Source organism: Ischnura elegans (genome assembly GCF_921293095.1).
Source record: "Ischnura elegans chromosome 13 unlocalized genomic scaffold, ioIscEleg1.1 SUPER_13_unloc_1, whole genome shotgun sequence".
Taxonomy (NCBI): Eukaryota; Metazoa; Arthropoda; class Insecta; order Odonata; family Coenagrionidae; genus Ischnura; species Ischnura elegans.
Window position 1 is genome coordinate 13716149 of NW_025791657.1, and position 27917 is coordinate 13744065.

A 27917-nucleotide genomic window follows, 5' to 3' on the forward strand; every position below is an offset into this window, starting at 1 on the left:
TATTTGAGAAGTATTTGTCCATCATAATATAGGACTGTAATTTTTATAAGTTTAATAAGGCATTTAAGAAAGGTTTACTTCATGCAAGTATAATAATTTTCCCATTTCATTTACAGAAGTAATTTATTTTACATTTCAGGATTGCCTTCTCTGTATTGGAAGTAGGGGAGTCGAGGAAGGAGCGAATATCGATTTCAACCAGATTGTCTAACCTATTGGGTAAGTACATGCAAACGCATTTAATCCACGTTATTTTATAAATTACCAATTAATGCGTGATTCTCTTACTTAAAATAAGCATGCCATTCAAGTGCAAGATTTTATCTAATACAATCGACCAACTGAGTTTGAACGTGAGTTATGGTAAGAGTGGATAGTAAATACTTCTCTTGTTTTATCCTAAAAACGTTTGTTGCCACAGTTTACCTCGTAATTATTCCGTAGCTGAAAAACACTTCCACGATAATCTATTTCAAATGAAATCCACCAATTCCTTTTCCACGAGACGTAGTCCTATCGCAAAATGATATGTACGAAATAGCTTTTTAACTATCTCAATCAGAGGCCGGCATAAGGCAGTTCTTATGAACTAATTATTTTCTGCTTTTTGTTTAAAAGGAATGGCACTCCTGGCAGAATGGAGGGAGACCATCCGGCTGGAAGCACGAATAGCCTCTTCCGAATAAATATTCTACGTTGACATTCCAAGTATATGTTCCCTTCCGTTCGACAAATTTACCGTACATTTTAAGTACATTTACAGAACATATCTTTAGGTACGCGTCTAGGTGGGGTCACATATTATGAAAATAGGCAGAAGTGAATTTAGTTTATAATATTATAATTTAAAATACACTAAAGACAAATTTGTGCCTACAAATACTTAATATTAATTTTGTAGGGACAACTCTTCCTGTGCTCTTTCATTCTCAGCACAATGCTATAAAATATGAGTAAATTGATAGATGGCATTTAAATATTTGTACTGTCAAAGTGAGCTCCTACCTAGCATGTATCTCCGCATCCAATAAAATACTTAAAGACAAATTTTATGAAAATCATTGAATTTTAATGCCTGTGTTCAACCTAACATACAATGATACCGTAATGGATTAAACGCATAACGTCGTTGCCATTTTGAATGATCTGGTCATAACCATATATATGGTAGTTTTTCTATCTTACATAGGTACGTGTCTTGAATGACGCGGTCATCTACGAAAGATCCTGCCTCTGCATTTAAAAGTAGATTTTATAGATATTAGGGTGTGTCTCGCCTTTTTTTACAGCTTATACAGAACATTGCCCCAAGTAATTAATGTACAACCCCTTATCTTTCTTGGAAATCCGCTATCGCCTCCTCAAAATCGAATCTTATGTTTGTGACCACCTACGACTGTGTCCAACCGCACCTGAAATGATATCAAAATGTATCCAACAAGCGTAACATCTTTGGCAAATCCTGTTTCCGCCTTAAATAAATAGATTTCATATATGTAAGGGTGGGTCTCACCTTTTATTCCAGCATCATTTATTAATCTAATCTTATATATTATGAGTTAGAAGGGAAGGTGTACAAGTGATTTTTTCCAAATGGTGTTAGGTGCAGAAATTAATACAATGCGTGTACGATAGCGCGGTGTCCATTGGATACAAGCGAGTCTCCGTTTTGTGCAGACATTGAGTGGAAAGTAAATTGTTCTTTTTAGTATCCAGTTTGCCTTGTTTGATTTCTTTACCTAATATCTGCACCTAAATCCGTTTAGAACAAAAAAGCACAAGTAGGTATCCCTCGACTCCTCAGCTCCTTTAATTTACAACAAAGTCGAAAATTGTGCCAGTTACTCCATTTATAACTCAAAATGGACTGTACTGATTAGGATAGTATTTGGATTCGTCACAGGCATAAAAGAATAAACCTCAATTTCACAAAAAAATTAATCATAATCTTAGAAGTATTTTTAGAAGGTTAACACTGATCCCCTTTCAGATGAGTAAATATTTTAGGAATGCGTCGCTGCTCTGCTCATCTCCATCGTATTTATCTCTTATCTCATTTCTATTCTCCTGCTGTCCACCTCTTATCTCCCACTCGAACAACTCTGGATCTTTCTAGGAAATTCGCGATCTCCTTCTCTAGATGGAATTCTGAGTGCGTGACCACTTACCTCTGCGTCCCACCGCACGTGCAAAGAAATTGAATTGCATCAAACAGTTAATATTGATGGCAAATTGGAATCATTTGGTGATAGCGGCAAAAAACGATATTTCTTTGCAATCGTGTTTTCAGCCACGTACTTATTCAAGAAATAATCTATTTTGAATTATTCGGTAAGAGTAGTTTTTATAGTTACAAGAGTGGGTATTCTCTTTAGTTAATTTTAACCTACAGGGATTGCGTGGCAAGAATACTCTTAGATGGAATTTTAAGTATTTCTTAGACTTATCTAATAATTCAGTTTCAATTTAAATTTATTTTTATTTACAGTTTATTTAGATTTATTAGTTTATTTCACATTATTTCTAGCCATATCTGGCAATAAATTTCGAAGAAAAAAATCTTCGCTAAAAATCAAGTAGTAGTAGCAATTATAGGGAAAAAGGAAATAACGTTGCAAAAAAATGTAAAAAAAAGTTTAAAGAGCGAAAAATAATAATTCCAAAACTCACACGTTCTTTAATTCACACTAAAACAGAAAAGTAAATCTGTTCACTTTACACTAGCTTGTGACATTTGTATTCTTTAATTGCATTCTCTGGTAAGATCGCTGAAGAGGCGGAAAATTCTCATTTTGTACTAAGGCCAGTGAAGATGAGGGCATAGGCGGATCCAGGGTGGAGGGCACGGGGGCACGTGCGCCTTCCATACCTTCAAAAAGATGTCAGATTTTTAATACGGTCCCTTTATCATTAATGCGTTCGTTTTGTATTACGTGATATCCTTGTGCCCCTCCCAGAACAAAATCCTGGATACGTCCTCGCTTGTGCCCCCCCCAGAAAGAAATCCTGGGTTCCTCCCCTGGATGAGGGGAGAATTTCATCGATCGTCGTCAATATTTTTCATTCTCTTAACTGATTATAACATCAAAATGTGAAATAAGAACCTGAACAAAAAGGAGAAATAAAGAAAAAATAACCAATGCATAAGAAAAATATGAAGTCATTATTTTTATAACGCAGAAAAAATAATAAATCCAATATTCAATTACCCCCTATGTTTCACAAAGATAAATCTGTTCACTTTACACTAGTTTGTGCCATTCGGCTACTTTGAATTTATTATGTGGTAAGACAATTAAAGAGGGGGAAAATTCTCATTTTGTACCAAGCCCAGTGTAGAACAGGGGGGAATTTTAATGATCGTCGTCAAAATGTTTTCATTTAGTTAATACTAGAACCGCTGAGCTTTCCAACCCCACCAAAACCGCGGCATGGGACTTTTTTGTCCCATTGACAAAATACGTTGATCCTGTCACGTTTAAGTATAATTGACGGTTTTTTGTGGTTTGCGTGAACAAAACACGTGTTTAGGTCATTTTTAAAACGTTTTATTAAGTATTACTAGGAATACAGTTAACTTATTTAGACGTGTTGGTGGCAAGCTCAGACCTGCAGACGCTGCGTGAGTAGGCGGCCGGCGCAGTGCAAAGATTATTCCCTTCTGTGCTTCTAACTGCCAGAGTAACGGTATCTGTACATCGATCCCCTTCGTAATAAATTGTTATTATGCTAAATACAAAATAAGTGTACAAAGAAAAACTGAAATTGTATTTTTTCCCCATTTTGGGACAAAAAAGTCCCAACCCGCGGTTCTAGATAAATCGTCGTTTTTCTCGCGAACCAAACACTGTACAATAATTTTTATATGATTTTTCGAAAGAACATAAAAAACGAGCAAAATTCAGTAAATTTCAAAGGGATCAAACCACTAGTACATGAATGGCAAACATTTGCAAAGGGCGATGGGGAAAAAAGTCCCGTCAGTGGTTCTAGTGTTAACCCATTAAAACACAATCTTGCCTGTGGTTGCCAAGTTGCGAACGTTGCCACTTTACTACGGTTAGGCGATGGGAGACCGGGAACGGAAGCGACAAGATAAAAGCTAAAAGTTCGTGAAGCACTCTTCGCTCTATTTTTTTCATGGATTTGTCTTAGGAAGAGAGAATATGGGCGGAAGAAAAATTAGTCCGTGAATACACATTTAGCACGATAATATCTTGGCCCTGCATATCTCAAAAGCTTGAATAAGAATATTTTAAGAAATAAAATTGCACAAAACCGCATAGGTATAGTGCGTTTTGTTCGAAATCATAAGATGTTCGTCTCTCAGGGAGATTTTTAGGAGCCTAAAATGTTCACATATCGTTTGTTTTCGCAACGCCGAACTATGTAGGCACCTACTACTGTAACGAAAGGAATACTTCCTCCGTATTACGAGTAGGATAGAAATTGAGACAAAACTCAACGTGTGCCCGGCCCCGGTCACTGGGCTATGCATTCTGTTTTGATTTGATTATGCGTTATTTGAGGTCACTATAATAGACCTTCTAACCCAATCTTTGCGCAAATCCATGGTCAATTCTGAGTTTGATCTGAGGTTTCCGCGGCGTTTACTACGGCGTACGTAATAATGAGCTTATTTCACATCCGATTTGGAAAATATTAGCATCACTGTGTTTCGAATTAAATTACAAACATTTTGAATTGTCAAACTCACTTTTTATCAAAAATTAATTTTCCGTTTTTTAGTAAGTAGTAGGGGTACTGTTACAAAGTTAGTTAGTTACTAATTAGTGACTTAGTTTTCACGAATTAAGTCGTACTATTTTCAAGGATCATCACTGTTCAAGTCTCTAAATTTTAATGTCACTATAAATCTGCATATTTATTTATTTCCTTAATCCAACCACATGAAAATAGCAAATTACATACAGACGGTGAAAATGAGTAACGTTAAATGGCATCAGAAAATTTTATTTCTGATCGTCATTGCTAAAACAGCTATGCGCAGCAAAGGTACCCAGATAGCTTCAACTTGAGCTATCATGAGGGCACAGTTATATTATATAAATTAGTATTAAAACGACCGTATCCTTAGCAAGGAAGTCTCAAAACTGTATACATCTGGCGATACCGATAACGGATGCGTGTTATGCTAATCTACGGTCCTTAGTGACTGTAATCTTTGTTAGAGTTTCACATCTGTCTTATGTTAAGAAAATGTTGGAGTTAGAAAATAATACAAATTAATTGAAAGAAAATTGATTTCCCAAGACCGTACTCTTTGATGGGCGGATGGGAGAGGTAATAATGTTAACACGGGGAGTGATGGACAAAATAAAACAATTACGGAAATACAAACTTGAAACTAACACACGCACAAGCACTCACTTACTCAGGTTTGTGAAAAACACGCTACCGACAGTGACCCACCCACAACAATAGAAAAGGACAAATAATAAAATAAATAAAACACGCTCTCACTCACGCACTCCACGACAGCACGACACTAATCTCATCCAAAGACCAAAAATACATAAAACTGCCATTTGACCCCACGTCCACTAAAGGACTCGGAGGTGTTTTCAGAAAACACAACATTAAACCGTGTTATGTGTCGAACAATAAAGTCAGAACCCTCCTTGGAAACCCTTAAGACCCGATTGAACCCCTACAGAAGTCCGGAATATGCAAAGTCACCTGTCCCGAGTGCAATATAGCCTATATAGGGCAGACACGTAGGAACTTAAACACCCGCTTCAAAGAGCACATTGCGTGCTTTAGACTCGGTCACTTCAATAAATCATCCGTAGCACATCATATGGCCTCCAATTCTCATTCTATCACCATTAATGACAGCAGCCTTATAAAACACGCCCTTGACCATTTATTAGACTTTTATGAATCTATACACATACAAAAACACCAAGGCAAAACCATGAACAGTGACCAAGGTCCAGCAACATCTTGCCTTTTTTCCCTGATTTCAAAACACAAAACATCTAATAACGGCTTTCTTCCAACCGCTCCGTAATTTTCCATCTCCCCCCCCCCCTTTTTCCTTATCCCAACGACTTCCTTACCCCCACTCCTTCCCCCACCTCCGCAATTCTTGACCCTCCTCAGTATTGGCTACTTACCTCCCCCAACCCCTGACGTTCGACCAATTACATCAACCTCTCCATCAACGAGCATTACTACGCTCAAAATTGCAATAGTTTTGAACATTCTCCTTTGAGGAGGCCTGCTTGGCAGGAGAAACACCTGGTGTCAGGAGATACTTCATGGGTACTTTTACCCTTTACCTTCCCATTCCCCGTGTGTGTGGCGGTCACTGTCGTAGGCGAGAGCTTCACAAACCTGAGTGAGTGAGTGCGTGTGTCCTCGCGGCCAGTTGTTCCTTGGAGCAAACCCGCGAGGTGCGTGAATGAGAGCGTGTTTTATTTGTTTATCATTTGTCTTTTTCTATTGTTGTGGGTGGGTCACTGTCGGTAGCGTGTTTTTCACAAACCTGAGTAATTGAGTGCTTGTGCGTGTGTTAGTTTCAAGTTTGTATTTCCGTAATTGTTTTATTTTGTCCATCACTCCCCGTGTTAACATTATTACCTCTCCCATCCGCCCATCAAAGAGTACGGTCTTGGGAAATTAATTTTCTTTCAACTGTTTAACGGCCGTAGTTTGTTCAATCCCTTATATCATTATGGCATCCAAGTCTTCTGAACGAAACAAGTACCACCGTATCAAGACCAAACTTTACACCATCTCTCTCGATATTGAATTTCTAAAAAACTGTCAAATCAACGATGTTCTTCCCAAATTCATTTCATCTTCCACCATTGGAAAAAATCAGTTCTCACGCTACGACTCCATGATTAATAAAAAGATTTTGAAGTCAGAAATTCAGTACCTCTATTCAAAGAGAGCCAAATTAGAATTAGAACTTTATAATCTTCATCTAAAACTCACCAAAAATCTCAACGACTTTCAGTTCCAATTATGGATGGATTTTGACAGGAAAGTTCATCGCGTCAGCCAACACAAACGACGGAACAAAGCATTCTGTATTTCTAAAAAGTTTTCTTCTCTGTTGCCATCCAAAGAAACTTCTTCCCTTTCTAGTAACCCTTCATTTCCATTGTTCACAACCTCTCCAACATTAATTTCTCTGACGAAGAGCTGTCGCTCTTAAATCTCGGTCTTAATTTTAGTGTCGTTCCCAACAAATCTTCTCTTGAGGACCTCATAGCCAATATCAAATCCTCGATCAAATATCTTGACATGGAGACAAAGAACCATATCCGTAAAGGCTGCCAACAAAGAATTAAAGATAACATTTCAAAACACAAACACGTGGGGTCACACACAAACAAACATCTTCCGTTAATTAAATCTCTCAAGTCCAAAGAATGCTTCTACCTGAAATCAGATAAAGGCAATAGCTGTGTGATACTGGACAAAAACACATACCATCAAAAAATAACGTCCCTACTGGAAAGCGGTCCGTACACTAAACTTCCAAAAAACCCTATCAACCGCCTGATCCAGGACACTAAGGCTACGTTGTCAGCTTGTAATAATCTCATCAGTAAATCTCTCAAGTTCAAAATTTATGTCTCCAATCCCCGCCTACCACGTCTATATGGGCTCCCCAAAATCCACAAAAAGGAGTGTCCCATGAGACCTATTGTATCAGCCATTAACTCTCCCACATACAACTTATCGAAATGGCTTACCAAGGAGTTCACACAACTTCAATTTCATAGTAATTCCAACTTGAAAAACACGTATGATTTCATCTCAAAAATCCAAAACACGGCCTTAAAAAGATCCGAAATATTAGATTCCTTTGATGTAGAATCTCTCTTCCCAAGTGTGCCCATACCAGATACATTGAATTTCCTAAAACAATGGTTAACATCTAAAGGCCTCACAGATGACTTAATCAACGAATACATCAGTCTCACCAACCTTGTAATGAGTCAAAACTACTTCATTTACAACCAGACTTGTTACAAACAAGAATTCGGCACCACAATGGGTAATTCTCTATCCCCCTTCCTGGCTAACGTTTTCATGTCCTTCTTTGAAGAACACTGCCGGGAAAAATTCTCCTACTTCCCGAGGATATGGTATAGGTACGTTGATGACATCTTTGCAGTATTTGACTCTGAAGCTTGCCCTATCGAACACTTCCTAGGGCAGCTCAACGATCAGTACCCTTCCATAAACTTCACGTGTAAGGTTGAAAAGAATCGCTCTCTCCCATTCTTAGGCATTGAAATATTCCGAAACAAAGAAAACAAAGTCTCTTTCAGCATTTACCGTAAACCCACTCACACTAACAACTACATCCACAACACCTCCTTCGACCACAACAGGCACAAACACACAGCCTTCCACTCCCTTATTCACCGTTTACTCAACGTACCGATGAACAAAACAAATTTTCAAAAGGAACTCGAATACATTAAACACACCGCCAAATCGAATGGCTATTCGGAACGGCTCATCGATAAGATCCTCAAGAAACAGAAACACAAGAAACGTATACAAGACAGTACGACACTAATCTCATCCAAAGACCAAAAATACGTAAAACTGCCATTTGACCCCACGTCCACTAAAGGACTCGGAGGTGTTTTCAGAAAACACAACATTAAACCGTGTTATGTGTCGAACAATAAAGTCAGAACCCTCCTTGGAAACCCTAAAGACCCGATTGAACCCCTACAGAAGTCCGGAATATGCAAAGTCACCTGTCCCGAGTGCAATATAGCCTATATAGGGCAGACACGTAGGAACTTAAACACCCGCTTCAAAGAGCACATTGCGTGCTTTAGACTCGGTCACTTCAATAAATCATCCGTAGCACATCATATGGCCTCCAATTCTCATTCTATCACCATTAATGACAGCAGCCTTATAAAACACGCCCTTGACCATTTATTAGACTTTTATGAATATATACACATACAAAAACACCAAGGCAAAACCATGAACAGTGACCAAGGTCCAGCAACATCTTGCCTTTTTTCCCTGATTTCAAAACACAAAACATCTAATAACGGCTTTCTTCCAACCGCTCCGTAATTTTCCATTTCCCCCCCCCTTTTTCCTTATCCCAACGACTTCCTTACCCCCACTCCTTCCCCCACCTCCGCAATTCTTGACCCTCCTCAGTATTGGCTACTTACCTCCCCCAACCCCTGACGTTCGACCAATTACATCAACCTCTCCATCAACGAGCATTACTACGCTCAAAATTGCAATAGTTTTGAACATTCTCCTTTGAGGAGGCCTGCTTGGCAGGAGAAACACCTGGTGTCAGGAGATACTTCATGGGTACTTTTACCCTTTACCTTCCCATTCCCCGTGTGTGTGGCGGTCACTGTCGTAGGCGAGAGCTTCACAAACCTGAGTGAGTGAGTGCGTGTGTTAGTTTCAAGTTTGTATTTCCGTAAGTGTTTTATTTTGTCCATCACTCCCCGTGTTAACATTATTACCTTTCCCATCCGCCCATCAAAGAGTACGGTCTTGGGAAATTAATTTTCGTTCAACTGTTTAACGGCCGTAGTTCGTTCAATCCCTTTTAATACAAATTAATATTAAATAATGTATCTTATAGCATTCATCACTCCTATTTCAGCTTCTCTTGCATATCTACCTCCAACACACCTAAGCTTCCCATAAACGACAACCAATGCGAAATCGCCTGCGCACTGCTGCCTAAACGCGGAGAAAATCCAACTCGAACACATTTTACTGCGACTGCGCAGCGAGTTGACGAAATTACGTCATCAATCTTCAAAGACGGATTCCAATTTTTCAGTTGCCAAGCCGCACCTTCTTTGGAGTGATTGGGAAGCTCCGATTCCTTTATCTTCATCTCGTGATCCCATGTATCAAAAATCTCGCAAAACATCACAACCAATCCGAAGAAAAAACGTTAAAAGTTATATCTATCCTTCTTATCCACTAAGTTCAGTCGAAATTATGTTCGCCCGAGCGTTGACTGGCACCATCTTTCATTGGCAATCCCTACGCCTCCATTTTTTATGAGGCACTAAAGATGAGATAAGCCCGCTGTCTGTGGGTGTAAAGGCCTCTTCCTGAGCTAAAGGACGAGCATATCTCGTTCGAGTTGCGTCTGGGGAACTGATCCGCCATCTTGTAGTTCAAATCCTGTTATCATAGAAGTATTTGACCATCGTTTTGGATTAAAATTTCTGTAAGTTTAAAAAAGGCATTGAAAGAAGAGGTTTGCTTCATGAGAGTGAAATAACTTTCCCATGTAAGTAACAGAAGTCATTTATTTGACGTTTCAGAATTGCCTTTTCTGCATTGGGAATAGGAGAGCCGAGGAAGGAGCGAATACCGATATCTAACGGTTTGCCTTTTCTATTGGGTAAGTAATTTCTAACGCATTTAATCTCAATTTTTTTCAAATTATGCGAAATAGCGTGATAGCCTTTTCTATATAAGAATGCGACTAGGGGGGAACATATATTATGAAAATAAGCAGAAGTGAATTAAGTTTATAATATTATAATGTAAAAAATACTAAAGACAAATTTCTGCCTACAAATACCTAAATTAATTTTGTTGGGACAACTCTTCCTGTGCACTTTCATTCTCAGTGCAATGCTATAAAATATGAGTAAATTGACAACTGGCATTTAAATATTTGTACAGTCAAAGTGAGCTCCTACCAAGCGTGTATCGCTGCATCCAATGAAATATTGAAAGACAAATTTTATGAAAATCTTTTAATTTTAATGCTGAGATCCCCCTCTGAAATCTGAAATGGGTCTGATTTCCTCAGTTATCAGTACAACAATTATCTCTGACGATATATGAATAATCACAGGAAATGATGTTCAATTAAATATACGCGATTTGTAATTGTATTTCCCATATTGTCTATAAATGAACCCGTATAGCTCGGTGCGTCAACTTGCGGAGGATATTTTTTTCCATCGTTTCTCTAAAGCGGCGTTTGCGATAGATAGATGTTGGGAGTCCTTTCCTCCGAAGTGACGAAAACAGGTGAAGGCAGAGTCAATGTGAGGCGGAGATAAGACATCGCAAATGGAGAGATTAGAGACTCCTGCTTCTCCATTTATCTTTGAACGCTGAGTTTAGCCACGATAGTTGAAATGATTGCAGAGTGATGAGAATTTTGAAGATGGGCTCGAATATCATCCTCAATGACTTCTTACGATCCATAAACGTTATCGAAACTTTAAGTATTGCTTCCTGTTTGCTTCAGAGATACGTCCCATTAGCGTCTCAAATATAATCAAGGTTTGATAACGGATAAGACTCTTTTATTCTCTTTTCATTACGACTCAGAACATGAATTCTTCCATTAGTCAATGATTGGAGAAAAAATTACGGATTATCGTCTGGAGGAGAATATAATTACGACCCTATGGGCTCGATATTTTTCGATGCATTTCTAACTCGGCAAACACGAGCGGTAATAATTCCTTTAATAAAAAGCATTTTTTCAAATGAACATTGATATGTAGTTAATCCGGCGTTAAGGTTTCTTTAAGATTAATTATTAGCTTTTCTTTATGCTTGAACCTGAAGGACTCTGAGAGCTACCGCTAGATATTGAGACGCTAGGTATTGACCGATCACTAGGAGCCACCCCACATTAGGAAAGTGTAAAAAGTAGTTCAATTCAAAGAACCAAATGAGTCTTAGAGTTTTATAGAAGTTTCGTCAGAAAGAAAATCGCCGAAAAATATCTATTTAGACATGTGATTACAGCTGAATGCAAGTCATTTATAGCAAATATGTGGGGTTAGCCACATATTTGGACATTTGTTACCACTATCAATGATTACAATCAAATGACATTTTGTCGGCGTTTTGTCGGGAATATCGTTCGGGGGCATCCAAAACCAGGAGAAATTCTTTTTTGTGATATGGTACTAAACAGAAGGTTTTGAACTAATTTTAATAGTTTTAATTATTGAAAAAAACTTCATATTTTTAAAGAAATCTTTTTTAAATTAATTACTTTTCAATGTTTCGTTTTCTTTTATGGAGGCGAGTTAAAGAGTTCTCATTTTTAGGGAGGGGAGGTCCGGACCCCCCGGACCTCCCATCTCGCCACGCCACTGCCTTGGAGACCCCCTTTCACAAATTTCAAAATTTCAGGAATGCGTCGCTGCTCTGCTTATCTCCATCGTGTTTATCTCTCATCTTATTTGCATTCTCCTGCTGTCCACCTCTTTATCTCCCACTTCAACCGCTTTCGATCTTTCTTTGTAATTCGCGATCGCCTTCTCTAGACGGAATTCTGTGTGCGTGCCCACTTACTCTTGTCTCCCACCGAATGAGCAAAGAAATTGAAATGGATAAGAGAGATACAATTGAATCATTTGGTGATAACAAAAAATAACAATATTTTATTTCTTAACGATCGTGTCATCGGTCACGTACGCATTCGTGAAATATCGAGTTTTGAAATATCCAGAAAAGTAGTTTTTCTTGGAAAAGGAGTCACTTACCCTTTTGTTATTTTCACCTATCACAGATTGCATGGCAATATTATTTTTAGAATGGATTTTAAGTATTTATTGTTCGACTTATCTCTGATTATTCAGATATAATTTAATATTTTCTTTGAAAGAAACAATTCTATCTGCAAATGGCAATGAATTTCGAAGAAAAAACATTCGCTTTAACAAAAAATAAAGTTGCATTTAAAGGAAAAAAGAAAAAAAATTGCTCAATAATAAATGTAAAAAACATTTGAATATTGAACATGATAAGAATTTCAAAATTCACCTGCGTTCTTTCTCACTCTTACAATAAAAAGAAAAACTGTTCCCTTTACGTTTGCTTGCATATTTTTGTCCCCATTTTAATGCTCTCTGTTTTGCAATCACTTCCGCTGAAGGGGTGGAAAAGTTTCATTTTGTACTCTGCGCGGTATACCACAGGGGCTAATTTTAGAGATCGTCGTCAATATCAGAGACTGTATTAAAGAAATGATGATGCTATCTCGCCAGCTCGGTGCGTCGTCTCAGAAAAATTTGACCGTGTCCGATTTTCTCTGCGTGAAGGCGGCAGTAAGCTGGCGATTTCGAATTGGTGTTTGTTTATGGGAAGCTTAGGTATGCAATTATGCGGGGGTGGATAATTTTATTAATCACCATTATTTGAAGTTTTAATTTTAGATATTTCGTATATTTTCCTAACATAAACATATCGAGTCAGAAAACAAAACTCAAAGGTCGTAATATTGCATTGAGAAGTGCCATCACTTTAAACGCAGGCAAAATTACAACACGAATGCATTTTTCTGCGACGGCGCAGCAAGCTATTGCAGAAATTACGTCATCAATATTTCCACAAATTACGTCATCAATCTTCAAAGAAAGATTTCAATTTTTCAGTTGCCAAGCCGCAACTTCTTTGGAGTAATTGGGAAGCTCCGATTCCTTTATCTTCATCTCGTGGTCCCGTGTATAAAAAATCTCGCAAAATATCACAACCAATCCGAAGAAAAAACGTTAAAAGTGATGTCTATCCTTCTCATACACTATGTTCAGTCAAGAGAATTGCTATTATTTTTGCCCAAGCGTTGACTGCCACCATCGTTCATTGAAAATACATACACCTCAATTTTTTATAAGGCACCAAAGATTAGATAAGCCCGCTGTCTCTGGGTATAAAGGCCTCTTCCTGAGCTAAAGGACGAGCATATCTCGTTCTAGTTGCGTCTAGGGAACTGATCCGCCATCTTGTGGTTCAAATCCTGTTATCTTAGAAGTACCTATTTGTCCATCGTTTTGGATTAAGATTTCTGTAAGTTTAAAAAAAGCATTGAAAGAAGAGGTTTGCTTCATGAGAGCGAAATAATTTTATCATGTCAGTAACATAAGTAATTTATTTTACGTCCCAGGATTGCCTTTTCTGCATTGGGAATAGGAGAGCCGAGGAAGGAGTGAATACCGATATCCGACGGGTTACCTTTACTATTGGGTGAGTAATTGCAAACGCATTTAATCCACGCTTTTTTTCAAATTATGCATAATAGCGTGATTGCCTTTTTATATAAGAATGCCTTCAAAGTACAAGATTAAATCTAATACAATCAATCAACAGAGTTTGAACGTAATTTATGATAGGAATGGTTAGCAAATATTTCTTGTGTTATATCCATAGAAAGTTTTTCGCCACCGTGTATTACATACTACTTTCAATGTTCATAGACTTAATGCGATGTTCTGAAATTATATTTAACCCGGCGTTACTCGCGCGGGGTGTTCTGAACACCCCACCCTATGTTTCATTGCATCGATATGTTAGTCTTAATTTCACAAACCTCTCCTTTTCAGTAGCTGGAATATGATTTGTTTTCTTTCTTTTGACACTAACTTTGTCGACCATACTTAGTAAGTAACTTCAATAGTAGCCTGAAAACAGAATAATGCTCGTGTTACTCAATTTTTTACGATCGATGCTTACACCAAGCCTCATTTATGTTGCTTGCCACATTGTTACTGTGAAATTTGTGTTAGAATGTAACATGAATTCTAGTATTTTAGTATTATTTGCTAGAGAGCGCCTTTCAAATCATTCGCTCTATGTTTTCTCCCGGCGTTACTCGCGCGGGGTGTCCTGAACACCCCAATTGACTCCGTGCCGCATACTCCTTGGCATGTGCTTCCTGTGAGATAGGTTTCTCTTGGACGCATACCATCCTTGAACAGTACTGATGAAATATTAAATATATTCATGGTTTAGTGGTCATAATATCTTATATCATATTTCAGATTTTCTTCTCGATTTGACTATCCACAACTTTTCCGAAAATATTATTTTTTCATCGCCACATACCATCCATAATTTCATACCTAGTGTGAAAGGTCACCCAGTGAAAAGTACGTACCTTTTATTGAAAGTTTGATTTTTTATAGATTTACCTACTTCTAAAATATATTTCAGAAACTTAATTTTTTGTTACTATTTTACAACATCATTTTAGAAGAAATATCTTTTTATGCTTATTTCTTACTAATCAATCTTTTGTCGGCGAAATGGAACTGTGTTTTTTTTATTATTATACATAGGTAATGTACTTTTGCTGGTAAACTAGCACAAAAAATTGGTAAAAAATTGAATGACTTTTGCATGAATCATCCGGTAAAGAATTGAGTGACACGGAGGATGTTTCTTCTGATTTTTGTTGAATCTTCAGATCAAGAAACAGAAACTGAGGAGGATGCTGATATTTCCGAAGATGAACTACCCATTGAAAATAACAACCTTCTACTGGGGAAAGACAAAACAACTACATGGAGCAAAATGAAACCGCGCCCCATGTAAGATCACCGAAAAGGAATATCATTTCCGAAAAGCCTGTATTCAAAGGTAGAAAAGAAAATGTCAAGAGCTCTATAGATTGCTTTCGATTGTTTTTTGACAGGCAAGTGATATATACAATTTCCGCGTGTACAAATCTTCAAATTCAAAAAGTAGGTGCGAATTATTCGCATGCGAGGGATGCCAGGCCAACTGATGAGGAAGAAATTGAATGTTTCATAGGTCTTCTGCTCTTTGCGGGAACAAATAGATCTGGGCGACAAAATATAAAGGATTTATGGGATCGAGATGGTTTGGGTGTTGAAATATTTTACGCGTCCATGAATTATCAAAGATTCCGTGTTCTTTTTCTGTGTCTCATATTTGATGATATCAACAGTAGGGCAGAAAGAAAAACTATAGACAAATTAGCTCAGATTAGTCAACTTTTTTGAAATGCTGGTCTGAAAGTTTCAGGATAACTATGTCATGTCAGAGTACACGACGGTAGACGAGCAGTTTGTCGGCTTTAGGGGAAGATGTTCATTCAGGCAATATCTCCAAAATAAACCTGCTGGATATGGCATTGAAATATTTGCATTGGTTGACTCTAATGTATTCTATACTTACAATTTGGAGGTGTATGCAGGGAGTCAACCCGAAGGACCCTACAAAGTAGACAACACTCCTAAAGAGGTGGTAAGGCGCTTAGTAGAACCAATTTCAGGGACATGGAGAAACGTCACTGTTGACAATTGCTTTACAAGTGTTCCCTTGGCAGAATACATGTTACAAAGTAAATCGACACTGGTGGGAACTCTGAAAAAAAACAAAAGGGAATTGCCACAACAGATGGTTTGTAAAAAGCAGAGGAAGGTGAATAGTAGTATTTTTGGATTTAGAAAGAGCATGACTATCTTATCTTATGTTCCCAAAAAAGGTAAAAACATAATTTTGCTGTCAGCGATGCATAGCAGTATGAGCATAGACAGTTCAACTGATGACAAGAAGGAACCAGAGTTGATATCTTTTTATAACGCCAATAAGGGTGGTGTTGACACAGAGGATGAGATGTGCGTAACATATACTCCCCTATGAAAAAATTGTATAAACCTGTTTCAAAATTTTATACAATTTATACAATTGCCATGGCAATGTATATGATTGTATAAAATTTTGAAACAGGTTTATACAATTTTTTCATAGGGGCTGTTTCAAGAAACTCTAATAGATGGCCAATGGTGATTTTTTTTCCACCTGATAAACGTGGTAGGCATTAACTCATTTTTTATATACAATAACGTATATCCAGGAAACAAGATATGTAGATGAAATTTCCTGCAAGAAATTGCAAGGGAGTTGGTAAAGTCATTTATAAGGAGAAGAAGATCGGAGATGAAAATTATCACAAATGGACTGAAAAGAAAGACGGCTTATTTCACTGATTTATCAACACGTGAAAGTGCTACGAAGCAAAGAAAAGGATAAAGTGGTAAATGATTTGTATGTCCGCGGAATAAAGACATAAAAACAAAATTTACAGTTACTCGTGCAATAATTGGATGCGCGCGAGCCATATGATTTACATTTGCAAGGATTGTAGGGAAAATCCTAAGGATCACTGACAAGGAAAATGAAGTGTAAAAATATCAATATCTGTTTATGTTTATTAGAAACCTAGACTACGAATCTTTGATAAGTTACGGAAAGATGTGTGAGAACGCGGCGAAAACGGACTACCGTTCTTATGCCATGATAACATTATTCACAGTGCATATTGAAGATTCTGAGGAAGTAATTTTCGTGAGAGACATATGAGGATTCAGATATAAATTTTGGGGGGAACAACACCCCCCAAGTATAATCTCAGGTACGTTTCGGAAGTGCAAACAAAAATTTCTCAGATGGAACACGGGGTCACAGTGGTCATTGTTTCAGACATGTTAACATTATAATCAAGCATCATTTTCCTGGGAAAATGTAAGTCACCTCTGCCGTGAGAATGACGCTCTCCCTCAATATTAAAACTGCAAGTAAAAATTGATTTAAATCATAATAAGCACTTTCATATGATTAAATGACAAACTCAAATTAAATTTTTCCCTTCTATCAGATTTCTCCACCACAAAATCAAATTCCATTCGTTCATCTTTATTATATTGCCTTTGGGCACTGATAATTACCATAATTGAATTGTCTACTCATTTACGCAACAACCCATCGTAGATTCAATGACACTATCCTTGAAAATACATAAATCCTGGTAATTATTTCAAAAACAATATTGTCTAACCTATTTCTTTAAAAAAATTTCAATGGGGTGTCAGGAGCACCCCACGCGAGTAACCTCGATCGGGAATCTCGCGCGAGTAACGCCGGGTTAAACGAAATCTTCATTTTTTTAATCATGGGGAAATAACTTATTGCAATGTTAGTGCGTAAAAATTGCTTGTGGGAACTCAGGACCACGTTACTCAGAGGCCATCTTTAGTCAGTTCTCATGAGCTGATTATTTTTCACTTTTTTTCAGATTTAGTTTCGATTTATTCAGGCCTTCCCAATTTTGGCATGCGGTCTGAGGAACTGCTACGTTTTTTAATTCTAAATACTTGCAAAATTACTATTTAAATGTCAATAATCATCGCTATCTTCATATTTTTGAGTAATAAGGACATGAAAGACTGAAAAATTAACTTTTATCATTACTTAGTAGTGGATCCGGTAAACTTCACATCACCTTGATTTATCATGCTATGTATACAAAAACCTAACATTCTTCGTTCGCCTCCCTAAAATCCGAAGATGGGTAAACCGACCTTCTTCTCTCAACCACGTCACGGATTACGTTCTAATTATGATATAAATAGTCATATCAACGATTAAGTACCTACCATTAATTTTTTTGTAAGTACCGTTTATGGGTTTTCACTTTTAAATGCGGTTATTTAATAAATATTTCTTTAGTTTTGAATTAAATCGTTGCCCTAAAGAAGATGCATTTGCAGTTCTTGGGCAATAGTTCGCTTTCACTGTTTGATTGTGAGCACAACGCATATCAGCTTTTGTATCTGGAATGACCATGGGGGTAGATGTTATCCAGTGTGTTTAGCTTGGAATACATTGTTTTTATCTTCATCTCGTGATCCCATTTCTCAATAATCTCGCATAAAATCGCAAACAATCCAAAGATAAATAGTAAGAAGTGATATCTGCCGTTTTTATCCATTATGTTCAGTTGAGAGGATCGTTATAATTTTTGCCCAGAAGATGAGTAACAGAATCAAAAATTGGTTATATCTAAACCTCCATGTTTTATTTTCACAAAATATTAGATAAGCCCGTTCTTTGTGGGTGTAGAGGCTTCACCCTACGCCACAGTACGAGCAGATTACATCAAGTTGTATATGGGGAAACGATCCGTCATTTTTTTTCTTCACCTTTTTTATCTGAGAGGTATTTTTTCATCAATTTGCATTGAGATTTATGTAAGTATAAAAAGGTGTTAAAGAAAAGGTTGCTTCTTACCAGTATAATAATTTTCCCATTTCAGTAACATAAGTAATTTATTTTACGTTTCAGGATTTTCTTCTCTGTATTGGAAATAGGAGAGCCGAGGAAGGAGCGAATAATAACTTCAACTATATTGCCTAACCTATTAGGTGAGTAATTGCAAACGCATTTATTCTACGCTTTTCTTTGAATTATTAATAACTGCGTAATTGCCTTACTTTAAATAAGCATGCCTTTCCATTGCAAGATTTTATTTTTATAAAACCGACCAACAGAGTTTGAACGTAATGTATAATGAAAATGGAGAGCAAATATTTATTTCGTTATATCAAAAAAAAGGATTTTCGCACAATTTACCTTGCACTTGCAGAACAATATTCCGAAAATCTATTGCAAATGACATCCACCAATTACTTTTCCATGAGACTTAGTACTATTGCAAAATAATATGTACGAAATAGCTTTTTAACTGTCTCCATCAGAGGTTAGCGTAAGTTAGTTGATGCGATTTGATTATTTTTGGATTTTGCATAATATACTGTTACAATCTTTAATATACTCTAATCTTACTATTGAAAATATCTACAATATCATTTTTCAAACAACAGGTGACTAAATACATGTTTTAGAAAGGCCATCTGTAACTTTAAAAATGGAGAAAATGTTTTTGATGCGGTCTCGCTGATAATTGATGCGTAATATTTATTTAAATATTCTCCAAGTTTTGCCAAAGAAAATAGGCAAGAAAAGTAAAATAAAGAAAAGCACGTCCTGAAAAGGCATTAGTCCTCATTTCACTGTTTAATTTTTTTAAGATGCAGACGCAACTAAATTTTCCTAACAACTAAAACAAAACAGTACCATCTGAAATAATAATTGTCGTAGTTACCAGTTTAAAATTCAATAACGTAGAAAAAAATAGCTGGTATGTGCACGAACAATTGAAATTATTCAAGGGCCGCCAAATATAACATTTATCAATTTTAATTTATGGCCTGATAACGCGATGTATACAATATGTATATTAGAGCTTCCTTACGGCATAGGAAATAGACGAGAGAAGTAAAGTAAAGAAAGGGACGTCCTGAAAAGGCTTGAGTCCCCGTTTTACTATTTTATTCCTGTAGAGAAGCCGAAAAACAAATTTTTCCAAACAACTAAAACGAAGCCGTACCAAGAGAAATAATTTAATCTTGAAAAGGGATAAGTGTCGAATTCAAAGTCTGGCTGAATATTGCAGTATTGCAAGTGTGGCACACAAGGTTATCTTTCACTATGCGCAATTAGCACAATCACAAATACCCTGAAAGCATTACGCTGAGTTGGAAAGTTAAAGATACGATATTCAGTGAGCTACTTTTCAAGGTGAGGTGATTGGAGTATAATTCTGAAAGTGGATAAAGACTATTTAGACATCTCCATTACCATCGGTTGAAGTCCAAAGAACACTACATTCTCTACACTGCGCTCTCAAAGGAAGTGCTCCAGAGCACCGCTCCAAAGGCGATACGTTCGCCACGAGAATTTCTTTTCGCAGCGGTCATGGGTGAAGTCAAAATGGCGGAATGAACTGAGGCAGGCTAGCTGGATTATGAGATGGAGGAGATGGTTTTATTTTCGATTAGAGGCGATAAAATCATTAAGTATTAACGACAATGTTCCAGTATCATCTAGAGAATATATTTCTTTTCCAGTATCAAGGTTCCAAAAAGTAAAACAAGAAACCTGGGACTGCATTTCTCACGCCTAACCCTTCGAAATGAAACTCATTACCCAAGTGATGTAAAAGGATGTACTCTACCCTTTACTCACTTGTAACATATTCAATTATTATGACTATGGCGACTTCTTTAAAAATTTTATCCGTTCTTATTATTTTTTATATCTTATTTTCCCTCAGATTTTATTTTTGGCTCGAGATGTTTTCTCGAAATGTGATCTTACAATTGTTTCTACTACTACATGCCCCTTTTTATAATTTTTTGTTGTCTTCTCTGCGTAAAGGCTGCCTCCGTAGACGTTTGAGTTAATTTTCGGGTAGATAGGAGAATCAGGGGCACAGCTAGGAATTAAGGCTAGGGAGGTGTGTAGGCGCAACTAATACCGGGGTGTGTGGGGGTATGGAATACCCTCCAGGATAAGCGGTAGGTGCGAAATTAATAAATTATGGAATTATTTAGATAAATGTTTCAAAGTGGTGAGGTTTAAGGCTTTCTAAAGGATATTTTATTAATCCTTACACTATCATATTAATAATATCAATCCAGTTAAGTAAAATGGATTAAACTTAAAAATTTCTCTGACCTCTGGAGACGTTTGGTTTTATCCCCCCTCGATGCGCCACTGAGGAGAATGTGTATGGAGAAATAGTACTCATACTCATTTAAATCACAGTTAAATTTATATCTTACCTCTGAACGCCAGTTATCTTATATTTGGGATTATGAGCAACGTACAAGAATTGAAGTACGAAATATTCACTTTATTTCAATATTAATTTATTACATTATGTGTTAATAATACGATATTTTATGATTGATACACAAACCAAAACAAACGCAATGATAACCATATTAAAAATCTTTTTTATTTTGAAAGAATCTGGGGGGCATGTGCACCTGTACGCCTCCCAAAATTTGCATCTGTACTCTCATCGTCGGAGCATTGAGCAACTCATAAATTTTACTCTTTCAGTAGTGACAGAATTGTTTTTTTTTTATTTTTTAGTAAAAATATTCAACGTGTTCTGAGTGAAATATAGTAAAGGTTTCCTAAAATATAGTATATTTAACACCGCCTCTAATATCTCTTTAGACTCCTTTTTTGCTAAAGAAACTACACGATATCATGTGCATTGGTAGGACCATGATCATGAAAATTAAAATCACAATTCATGCCATGAAAACCCGTTAGGTGATATTTCCAGCGATGTTATCAGTTGGAGCCATTTTTTTCAATTCGTATGCATTGGGAGTGCGTGTGTTGCCACCTGCTGTCAATTCAATCATAAGAAGGCGATGTGAAATATCCAAGAGAGATTTAAAGGATATCAGGGGGAGATAAGATGTGGATGGGAGAAAAGTCTAATGAAGATGAAAAGAGGCAATGTGGGGTGATGGGGGGCTAGGCTGGTGATCAAGATAGTTACTCTTACTGGAGGGCCCTGCCTTGGAATATTTATGAAAACCCTTGCACGGAAAAGGATTTTGAAGCCATTCTGCCCCATAAAAACTAGATGAAAATTTAAAAAAAATAACAATTTCGCAAGAAAGTCCTGAGAATTTCTCAGCTTATAAAATTTAATGATGTACTTGAGCTGTTTTTTCTCAATCTTCGATGGGTCATGAACAGAAGAGGAAGCGATTGAATAAAAATGATTCCTTTGATTTTTTGCCTTTGTCCTGAAGTTCATCGCCCATTTGAAAACGCTTACCTCCTAGCCACATCTTCACTTTAGCATTAAGATGGAATTATTAATGGATGGAGATAGAGGATCACCAATTATGCATGACAGATGGAATCTTTTAAAATTTTCAACATATTTCAAGGTTACGCAGTCGATTCGGTAATCCGATGGTTAAGCGCAGTTAAATAATATAAGTGATGGTGAACATGGGGAAGGAAATTGAGAGCTAAGGTGACTTGCATTTCTAAGAGGAGAGAAGAAAGTGAGGAAGAAAACGTGGCTTAAGCATGCTTTCAACGAATAGCACCAAGAAGAACTAGACTGCATTTCATTTGACGGACGAATTATTTCACTTGAAGTGCCCTCCCGAAAACAAGGCAAATATTGATCATTTTATGATGAATTTCCACCCATGCCGGCATCCGCTATTAAGTCGTTACTCAGGAACAACTATTCTATTTAAATAAAAGATGGTGGCGCTATTCCACATAAATTCAATGCGTACGATGCGTTGCTGCTCAAAGAGCCATCATCTGGTACAAATCATGTATATTAAACATTGCGTAAACGTGCTACCATCTTTCATTTAAATATGTCGAACTTCCATCATATTGCACCTGCATCTCTTGAATTTCTCCTTTTGTTTTGATTTTCTTTTTCCGTTTTCCTCTTTTTCATCGGCCTATTTTATTAAAATGTCAGGTCATAGATTTTCGCGTTTATGTTCTCTATTTTCATTCTAACCTCACTAACCTCATTTCCCTAGGTTCCCTAATAAACAATCGGTACTCCTGCTTGGTTATACGTAGAAAACTCCCCAACAGCTTTAAGAGTAACAATAATTATTTTTTCTAGAGCAGAATTGTTATTTCATTGTAGAAACTATGGTTCTGAGTGTATACATTTAGAAAATGCCACTCTAGAGCATTTTCCTTTTTATTCAGGTTGTGTATTAAGTGAGATATTTTTTATCCCAAGTCACGCTTAAGCTAGTTTTTTCAATCCCTCGCTGCTATTTACAAATTTAAAGATAATAATTTCATGTTTCTTCTTTTATATTGCAGCCAATATTTATTATTTTCAAACCAACGCTAAGATCGTGTGGTACTCCTTGTTGACCATTGTCACCACGCCTGCTTTATACGGCCAACTTCTGCTGAATCCAACACCCGCTGAATTAAATTATTCCATTTTCCCAATAATGGCGAGCAACATTCCTAATAGCAATGCTGAGCAATTTGTTGAGGAGAGGCTCATTCCTGGATTGCTGACTGGCTCATTGCTTCAGCATAAAGAGCTGCTGGAATTGTTGGAAGATGTCGATGTTCGGTACAAGAGACAAAAATCACTCTTGCACGTTGGTGTAGGACTTGGAAAATCTGATTGGGTCGAGGAATTGCTAGCGAGAGGGGCTGACACAGACATTACAGATGACAGTCAACAGAATGCATTGTCTTCGGCTGAGGAGATGCTGCGGCAGTTCCCTGATGATGTAGAACGCTCAAAAGTGCTAAAATTGGTGACGTTGGTTCACAGGAGAGACCAAGTTATTTTGCATCGTCTGGCGGCATCTTCAAGTAGAAACACTGATCATTTAACACCAGTGGCTAGCCCAGAATGTGATATTGCATCTCTTAAGTCCTCTGTGGACTCACTGAGGCAAGAGATGAAATCTCTTGTGCTACAGCTGAGCTCATCGTTGGAGGAACTCAAGGCGCAAGTTTGTGGACGAGATGCACTGTTGCGTTGCCTGGAAGAGGCCGTGACGTCAAAAGCAGAGGACGTGACGTCAGCAAAGCTTGGAATGGGAGGGAAGGCATCTTTAAGTCAACCTACATCCGATCCGGCCAGAGCTAGGCAGGAGTGCGTGGATGTCATGATGCGAAAGACTAGGATAATGTATGGAGATGGAGTTGAAGAAATGCGTAGATTGTATGAGAGACTGTATGATGGAGATGAGTACACTGCGTGTGTTATTAAATATTTGTGTGATAATGATCGGGTAAAGGTGATGGTGGACTTAAATTCTACAAGTATTGGAAGGATAAGGAAGAAGTTTCTGGATTTGGATGGGATTAAGGAGGATGGGAGATATTTTAATTCATTTTGTGATTTTGAGAGTAAGACTGTGTATTTCAGTGCAAAGGATTGTTCTGGTGATTGAGAGAAAGTTGCATGTGCTTTTTTTGCTCGTCCCCTCACGCAATTAACCTTGAAATTAGTTTTTGATAATGAGGGGAGGCCGTATAGCAGGGGAGATGTGGAACGAGAGCGTGAATGGATGACGGCTGTAGAGGAGTTGAAGGAGAAAAGGAAGAGGGGAGAGGAATTAGAATGGGGTATCAAACATGCATTGAATAGGAGGACACTGAAGGCAAAGGTATGTTGGCTTGCTGCAACTGTCCCTTATATTATCGTTAATCATGGATCCAAAGAAGGAAGAGCTATTTTGCAGCAGCAAGCCCCTCTCCTCTTCTCTCTCTATTCTAACAATGTGATGGGAACACTTCTAGCCAGTGCAAAGGTGGGTCTTATGTCTATTTCTCACGCTTTTATCATTTATGGTCTTAATTAAAACATTCAAATCATTATATGAAGCTGTATTAGCCAATAAATCGGTAGTTAATAATTGTAAATGAAAACAAAGTTTTGAATAGTTGAAAGATTTGTTCGTAATTTAATTTTCCATGATTTCATAAAAGTGGGCAACTCATTGGTTTGGCATGTAAAGGTGAAATGAAACTTCTGGTACATTGGATGCTAAATCCTTAGTTGATCCTCTCATGTGTTCTATGAGTAGTTTGATTTAATGAGAGTGGGGTTTGGTAATATTAAAATATTTAAATGCAATTTATTTTAGTCAAACATTCTACTTCTTGATATTCCAAGATGCAGATTTCTTTTTAAAAGATAACATGTATTGAAGATCTTATGTGTCATAAGTTTAAGAAAGTGACTTTAAAACTAACTAAGTCTAATCTTATGGATAAATATCGAAGTAAAGATAAAATAAAGTAAGGAAATTGGAGTACCTATATTCAAATCCATTATTTATCAATCCAGTGATTCATATGTGAATTGCAAACAATAGTGAAAGTCTTCCAATATTTTTTACTTATAAAACAAATGATTATTGTAGAACATGGGTTTTTTGGAAGATATTTGATAATTATTGCTTATAAATACTGCCATTGCATTCTTGTAAATGGAGGTAATATTTTATCTCACTATGAATATTGACCTAATTTTGACATTGCATTTTGTTTGTGATTGCACTACTTTTCATTCCATTAATTTATATTTTCTGTTTCAGAGATGAATTTGGCCTGATATACTTTGGAGATTGCGATGGAGCCAGTCCTGAAGATGAAAATTTTGTTCATATTCATTTATTTTCTTTAAGTCTCACAGTTTTTATTGGGTTAACTGAATTACTTGTGTATTAAGTGCAATCGTTACACCTATTATATGATTATACTCAGACATTTATGTTGATTTCATGTTTGCTGCATGGCACTTTTTCATTCGGCAGGTAATCGCATTTTGAGATGCATATTGTTTTAATCTTGTGGGCAAACAATTTTATCAGCCTTTTCCTAGTCATGCCGTTATTATATTTGTATTTTTGATTATATATCACTTTGCATCTCATTCACGCTATAAGTAAATGGAAGGAATGTATCATTTTCGCTTACCAATGTAATCCTACAATTTATCTTAAAGTCATCGTGCACATAAATCTATTTGCCACACATGCAGCTCTTTCCAATTTTATAATCATATTTTGCCAGATGCTCTCATGTTCGTATAGCCCTTTGATGAACATTGGTTTGTTTTGGTTCCTTGCTCTGGCCTTGTTTGACCCATACACTTCAGAGACATTTCCCTTTAGTTTGCAACTATAATGATGTAGGCATAACATTGTGTAGTAGGCATAACACTATATTCGTCAAAGATTGTTAATTTCAAACATAATTTTATATAATTTTTTAGTATAATTTAAATGTGATGTAGAATATAAATTTACAATCTCGTCATACAATGGTTAAGATGCAATTTTTTTTTCAATTTCTACCAGTTGGAAGGCATTTAAGAAATGTCGTAATTAAGTAATTAGGTTCTTAAATTCATTTTCCTACATGTTTGTGGCCTAAGTCCATTTTTATTCTAGTTGGCCTTTTTCAAATTTTCACTGGCGTTAGAGAAGATCATTGCAATCATTCATGCATGTATATATTTCAAACATTCGCATATCCTTTGTATAGTATTGAGTTGACGGGAAATAGGTATTTTCTTATTAATAAGCAATAGTAAATGTCTCCTTATCCTCAGGATTGCTGCTTGGTTTTCAAGGATTTAAGTGAATATAATGGTTAAACATGTAACCAGTTGTCCTGATAAGAAATATAGCTATTCCTATTTCATGCCTTTGTGACGCCTCCTTTCTTTGGGTTTTATCGTCTATTTAGGGCATATTTTTTTAAATAGCTCTTTATTTGTCCAATCTTCCGTTTGATAAATGGGTTTGGGTTTTTTTTATTACTTTTAATGTTTCACAATTTTACTTTTTTCTCTATTTTCGGCATTACCATTTGTTACTCGTTCGTTTCTGTTATTGTATTAATTGTTAAACAATAGCTGTATTCCTTCTGCTACCTGGAGGTAACGGAAATGTGGTTAATATAATGTGCAGTTTTTTTCAAAAGAAAATCCATTTATAATAATTGATTTTTATAAGGTATTTCTGAATTGATAATTTTACCTGTGCTACACCACTCCAGTGGGTAAGACAAGATTAACCATCCAGATTTTGAAAATATGTTCCATTAGATATAAATATAATATATTTATTTCATTAACTAATCTGCAGTAATTATGGGTGGATTTCAAAAAATATTTTATAATCATGTCTGATGGTAAATATTTTACATGTAAATTGCTTTATGATTATTACTTGTAATTGATAATCTAGGATAATTAATGCATATCAATGAGAAAAACTATGCATCTCTGAATAATTCTCTTTTGTATATGTTGGCTTATCCCTGAAGAGGAATGGCAAGGTATTCTCACTTAAGGTATTGCCTGTTCTTATTTATTTTGCATTATTTTTCTTCACATTTATTTTTCAATTTAAAAATGTCATGATACTATGAGGAAGTAATGTATTTATTTTTCAATAGGAGAATCAATTATCATGTAGTTGTAAATGTATGCATAGTGTTTGTATAATTAAATTACTTATATGGTATCACACTATATTGTGTACAATGCCATTTAAGGCACATTTGGAGAAATAGCATTTCATTGAATGTGATGTGATTAAACCAGTTTTTTTTTTATTTTTGCTGCAAACTGGTGTGGAGCTTAATCCAATATTGCATTTCATGCTCCACACAGATAAAATAAATTTCGTATGGCTCAAAGTTTCAGTGATTTATTTTGGTTTGAAATCATTATCCCGTATGGTGTATCAGATTCAATGATGACAATATTTACAAACAAGGTGCAGAAGGACCACCTGATGTTCATCTCCTATTTGCCATAATGCTTTTTAGTGCTGTGCTCCATAGCCCACCTCATCCTTAATTTTTTATATCTAATCGCCTATCAAAGGTATTATTATACTTTTCAATTTTGTTATGCATATGATATGAATCCATTTTAAGGGTAA

The 27917-nt window shown here is 36.5% G+C and overlaps 1 protein-coding gene across 1 annotated transcript; it reads left to right on the forward strand.

Moving 5' to 3' along the window:
- The first annotated feature begins 211 nt into the window (after positions 1-211).
- LOC124172596 lies at positions 212-27907 on the forward strand. Its single transcript, XM_046552042.1, has 5 exons — positions 212-219; positions 13925-14004; positions 18907-18986; positions 23308-24767; positions 25557-27907. Exon 4 carries the CDS (start codon positions 23445-23447, stop codon positions 24405-24407), a length of 963 nt encoding a protein of 320 aa, XP_046407998.1. The 5' UTR covers positions 212-219; positions 13925-14004; positions 18907-18986; positions 23308-23444; the 3' UTR covers positions 24408-24767; positions 25557-27907.
- The last annotated feature ends 10 nt before the right edge of the window (positions 27908-27917 follow it).